Source organism: Ctenopharyngodon idella, chromosome 4 (genome assembly GCF_019924925.1).
Source record: "Ctenopharyngodon idella isolate HZGC_01 chromosome 4, HZGC01, whole genome shotgun sequence".
NCBI lineage: Eukaryota > Metazoa > Chordata > Actinopteri > Cypriniformes > Xenocyprididae > Ctenopharyngodon > Ctenopharyngodon idella.
Window position 1 is genome coordinate 3,002,437 of NC_067223.1, and position 6,019 is coordinate 3,008,455.

The 6,019-nt window shown below is 39.9% G+C and overlaps 1 protein-coding gene across 1 annotated transcript in view; it reads right to left on the minus strand.

The window, feature by feature from the left end:
* Window positions 1-3,482, minus strand: part of LOC127511335 (thyrotropin-releasing hormone-degrading ectoenzyme-like) — a 148,148-nt gene extending 144,666 nt beyond the window's left edge. The window contains exon 1 of the mRNA XM_051892107.1: window positions 2,317-3,482. Within this exon, the coding sequence (XP_051748067.1) occupies window positions 2,317-3,005 (689 nt within the window). The 5' untranslated portion in view covers window positions 3,006-3,482. The remainder of the gene's footprint in view (window positions 1-2,316) is intronic.
* Between the last annotated feature and the right edge of the window lie 2,537 nt (window positions 3,483-6,019).

The window sequence follows — 6,019 nt, forward strand, 5'->3', positions numbered from 1 at the left end:
GCGATATAACGATTTTTGATCGTGGACGATTAAAATGTCTCCACGATCTGCTTATGAAGAAATATCGTAGTATTGTGCTACAGTGCTTTATATCAGTTGCAGTTCCAGCGCCTCCGTCTCAGCATACTGTTCAACGTGACGTACATTCACATTTTAACGCAGCGGTAGAGAGTAATATTCGCGGGACACTTCAATCCACAAAAGTTCATTATTTCATGTGCCTTGTAGGTTAAATTTTTCTTTCGCGTGCTGATGCGCTGTTCTGACATGCGTTTTTCAGAGCGCGTTCACGCGAAGCGCACAGGCACTAAATGCCTGTCAAACAGCGCCTGATTACTAAGTTATCTTTAGAGTTCGATTGCTCTAATACTGTCAAATACACACAAAGTTTACATAAACACAGTTGGTTATGTCTAAAATGAAAGTAAACATCTGAGAGAAAATTGGATGAGTGGCAGTATATTAGATATACGTGCAGGTCTTTAAAGTGACAGAGCAGCCTAATCTTAACCATGCGGTCGCTTGTCCTTAAAGGGATAGTTCACTGTAATGTTGTTTCAAAACTGTATTAATTTCTTAAAATAAAATAAAATATTTTGGAGAATGTGGGTTAGCCGGACAGTTGCTGGTCTCTATTGACTTCCATGGTAGGAAAAACATAGTCACTATGGACCAGCAACTGTCTGGTCACATTCTTCAAAATAACTTTTTGCTCTTGACTGAGAACTTTAATACATTAGCTTTATTAAGAATCAATGTATAATTTATACAGTGAAGTCTAGTGTTATATTTTTATATTTGCTCATTTAATTTTTTACTTGAATGCTACTGTTAAATACATCTACTGTAGCTGAAAAAATAAATCATTTTATTAATTTCATTTGTATAATGTGTAGCCTATGTTTTTCTTCTTTTTTTAATATCAAAGATAAAATTAATAACAAATAAACATAAAAAATAATGACAAAGTTTTTTAGCTTCGCCACTTTGGCCTAAATGTCTGCCATTTATATTTTGTTATTTTGTAAGGCTTTATTTTTAAAATAGGGAAATTAGTTTGGCTGTAATGCTCAGTCACTTGCAAAATAGTAAAAACAACATGAAGAATCGTGATAAAAATCGTGAATCGTGATTTTCCTGAAAAAATCGTGATATGATATTTTTGCCATATCGCCCACCCCTACCGAGACGTAAAAATTACATGCAGACAATTATGTTAGACTAAGAGTTACAGGTGAACTGCCTAACCTTAACTATAACCTAACAGGTAATATTATGGATGAAGATTCAGAGATTATATCTTGTTTCCTTTGGCACATATGCTTCTATCTTGGTGGTTGTTTGTAAAACCTGTCACCTCTGTGTTGTATTTGACACTTTACTGGCACTCATCTGTGCATAACATGTATGACAAGCATCAAAACAAATAATCCTCACAAAATAAATAAACTGCAAAAAAATTAACCTCACAATAAAATACAAATGAAATAGTTACAGTTAATGTTACTACAATAAAACCTCGTAAGAATAAGTACTAAATTTACTTTTTAAAGATTTTAACATGTAGTTTAAACTTTTTACCCCCTAAAAAACCAACATGAAAAAAATACTATAGTAATTTATAGTAAATACTGTAGTGTTTTTGAACCATACTATAGTAAATTGTAGTATACTGTATATATTATAGTATTTACAACACTTTGTTAATGAATACTACAGCATAGCCTACTGTAGTATAGTGAACTGATAAACTGTAATAAATACTGTAGTATAGCCTACTTTAGTTTTTACTACAGTAAACTGTAGTGTATATTGTAGTAATATACCATATAGTTGTAGAAAACTTAGTACAGTATTGGGTAAAGTAATTTGTTTATATTACTATAGTTGTTACATTACCACAGCAACTATAGAATTACCACAACAAATTAATTCAAGTACTTCACTATAGTATGGTTCAAAAACACTACAGTATTTACTATAAATTACTATAGTATTTTTTCATGTGGGTGTAACCATTTCTGGTAAAATAACAAATTTACTTGGGTAACTCGGAATTAAAACATGACAGTAAGATTCTTTTTTGAATGAGGTCCCATATTCATTCATTATGATTTAATATTAACATTAACTGCTATATTATTTTGGTATTTTGATTAATTCAGCCAAAACACGGCTTGGTGTAAGTTGTGTTTAATTGCGCATATGAACGTAACGCAACATACGTAGTTCCCATGGCAACAGCATAACATTATATCAGCAACACCTCATAAACATATGAGAGACTTTTTGAGACGGATACTGAACCGCTTTTACCTTCTTTCTCCATTGAGCACGTACGAGCTGCGGAAGAATCCCAAGAGCTCGTGCTCGATGTGCGCGTGAAAAGTGATGTTGATCTTGTATGTTCTGAGGGGCTTCATCTCTCTGTGCAGCGCGATCACATACACCTGCTTGGGCTGGTAGTGGAAGCGGCGCTGGATCCTCATGGCGCCCGCTTTCTTACTGTCCGAATACACCAGCGCTTTCTCCAGCTCCAGCCGGTCCGTGTGCAGCACGATAAACTTCGTGGAGTTGACGCATTCAAACTCAATGTTCACCTCGCCGGAGAAGGTGAAGTTCTCCATGTACACGGACAGTCGGAGGTCGTAGTGGCGAGGGCGCAGGGTGGCCGGTAAGCGCAGATGTCTCCAGGGCTGCTGGCCGTCCTCTGTGTCTCTGTGACTGATGTTCCCGTCCCGGGACTGTTTCCACTTACTGTTGCTGGACCCGTTCGCGGCCAGAGCCCCGCTGCTCTCCGCGGCGCATCTCTCGAAGCTGACGCTGAGCGTGATGGCGATGGCCGTTACGATGATGAGGGTGAGGATGGAGATGGCGAAGCCCAGCACCAGCCTCTTATGCACCGTGATGTGCTGTTCGGTCGTCCGGGGCCGGACCACCACGCTGTCGGCCCACTGATCGGACAGAGCCCGTCCGTTCCTCATACTCGCGTCCTCGATCCCCATTATATGAAGAATCTGATGTGTTTTATATTCATGATCGGGCTCCGTTCGCGCGCTGCAGCTTCAAACTGATTTAAAGGCGTGAAATGAGGAAAAGATCCCGCGAAACACGCAAAGCTTGAAATAGAATGGAAAACTGATGATCGATGATCTCGAGACTGGATTCGTGTGAATCAGAAGTTCGTTCGGTCAGATGCTGGAGCTCATCGAGTCCTACCGCACATCCATTTCTCCTCTGACATCAGTCTGATGTGGATGAAGGTCCAACACCTGCTTTCTGATCAATCGCGAGAGTGTTGTGAATCTCTCTTCTCTCTGTTCGTTTCTCCTGCCTCCATTATCATCACAGTTTCTCTCTCTCTCTCTCTCTGATGCATCCTCTCTTTCAGCCAGTGGGCTGTGCGCTCTCTCTCTCTCTCTCTCTCTCTCTCTCTCTCTCTCTCTCTCTATCTCTCTCTCTCTCTCTCTCTCTCTCTCAGAAATTCAGTCTAGTAATTCTGTCAAACAACATTTAATTAAACAGTGAAATATTCAGACAGGCTGATGTGACTCTCTCCTCTTTCACACAAATCAAAATTGCTGAGTTGCATGAATATTAAACAGAATAATGGAACTTAGACAAATTAAATGGAAAAATTAGGCACGCATGTGCATGTCAAAATTTTACAGCAATGCTGTGACAGTATTTTCAACACAGTGTTTATTACTCATCACACAAATACTTTAGAGCAAGTCTGTTGTGTGCTTTCACAGCAAAAGCATGAAATGGAGGTGTGATTATTCAATAAAGTGTATTGAGGTTGTGTGGGGCAGTCAAATGAGAGCCGTTTTAAAGGTGGGGTAAGTCATATTTCAAAAACACTGTTTGGAAGTTAGTCAGCCGACACCAACAACAAATGTGTAGCCAATCAGACGGTTGGGGAGACAGAACAAGCAAGGGAGATTTAAAGGCCCACTAAAGTGTCTTCTGTGCAAAATTTAAATGGGTCCAATACGTTTTGTGGTCTGCGCTGGCTCGTGCATATAACCCGCTCACGTGACACTAATGCGAAAACGGACTTCATTTGCGTCAATGGAAAGCATATTTACACTGTCTGAATCGTTCCCTATATTCCTCTATATAGTGTACTATGTGCCCTTCACCATATAGAAACTAGTAAATGTGTGAACAAATGACCGATTTCAACCGCAGCTTCAGTGTCTGTTTATAGTGAAGGAGGGGGCGGGACTTCAGATTCTAGAGAACATTTGATTGGGCAGAAGATTTGATGAGAAGCTGAAGTGCGATGTGATGTCATGAAAATCTGTGATCCATTTTAGTGGAAGTGAGAGACTGTAAGTTTTGAATGATTATATCTCCTTAATGTGAATTTTGTCCACACACCAGCTTATTCATAACCTCAAGGCTAACATATTCATACTAAAAGCTAAAAAACTTAAATTTTGATTTCAGGGCGACTGCAGAAAGAGAGATGAGACACAATACAAAAGAATTCAAAGTTTATGGTTTATGACTGGGCAAGCGCTTTAGGACTCGCGTTAATATTGTAAAGCTTTCCAGCGCTAGAGAGAGCTAAGCGGGAAGGCCTGAAAACAGACACGGAGGCTGCTTTGATTCCGCTTCACACATGAGTAATTTGATTGGCTGGAGCTGCTGTGCTGTTGGCGACTAACAACAAACTCTTGTTTGTACAGTAGTCCACATTTGAAGTGGATCAAAAAAGTTCATCAAAGTTGTCCTAAGACAAGAACGGGTATTGCATTTTGGTGTTAGGACAACTTTGATGAAAGGTTTTGATCCACTCCAAATGTTGACTACTCTTGTGTACTGTACGTTCATTTTTTGTGCTTCCTTGTCGTTCGTTCATCATCTGCCATTTATTTTTCGTGAAGCATTTTGTTGCGTGTCAGCTGTGATAAACAGACATCTACTCTCGCATTGCGTGTGTAACAGTGGCCAGCTAATGAGAGTTGTGCAGGTAAACCACTGCGCACTGACGACCCCTAGAGAATGCGGTGTTTAGCGTCATTGTTAGTGCACTCGCCTCGCCTGCCAGCAGTGATAGGTCCAGGGTTCGAGACCGACTCGGAGCAGGGTGGTTAGGATTGGAGGGTGAGTTTTGGAGGCGGAGCAATGAAAAGAGGGGCGTGTTTGTTTGGGTTTATTTTAAATATCAACAATATCCAACAGCATTTTTGAAAAATGGCGTACCCTACCTTTAAGTCCCTACTCTATATGTAATCAATAAAATTTTACTTTACTGCTCAGATCAGTTTAGTTTTGTGCAGTAATGTGTTATTTTAGTGTCTGTGCAGCTGGGCAAGGTTTCAGTTTTATAAACCCAAATAATAAAGCATATTCTGCGGCTGTAAACTGAAAGCTGCTGTCCATGGTGCTGAATCAAATAGGACCATTTCCTAACAAGGTTTCCTAAATTCTCCCACAAACTCTATGTCCCAAATGGCTGAACCCATTGGAAGTAAAACAGCATTTATTTGCATTTTCTACCTGTTCCTTTAGCTTCCATCCTCAAAAGCTTTTTTATGATTGACCTTAACTCCTCCTTCACATCCCCTCCAAATTTTCCGCCACTCATTTATCTCAGTACATCTGTCATTGTTTCATAAAGGAAGACCAGCGGCGGATCTTTGAACGCAGTGACGGCTCCAAACACCAAATAACACTCTCAATTTGCAGCCGTTGGCATGGCTGGTTAAACAGCACAGCGAGAGGAGAGCGATGAGCGTGTGAAGAGACACTTGAAGGAGCCGGGAGAGAGAAGACGAGGTGAAAAGATGATGAGGAAAAAGTGAAAAATAGAACGGGGACTTCTAGTTCAACTGATTTTATTCAAAATTGAAACTAGAACGGGCAGGAAATGCATTTCGATTCATCCGATCAAGATCCTCTTCGCCCCTTTGGAATTTAAATGGAAAGATGGAAAGTCCTAGAATGATTGTGAGATCTTGGGATCAAATGAAAATGGAGGTGCGTTTAAAGAGAAAAACAAGCAATT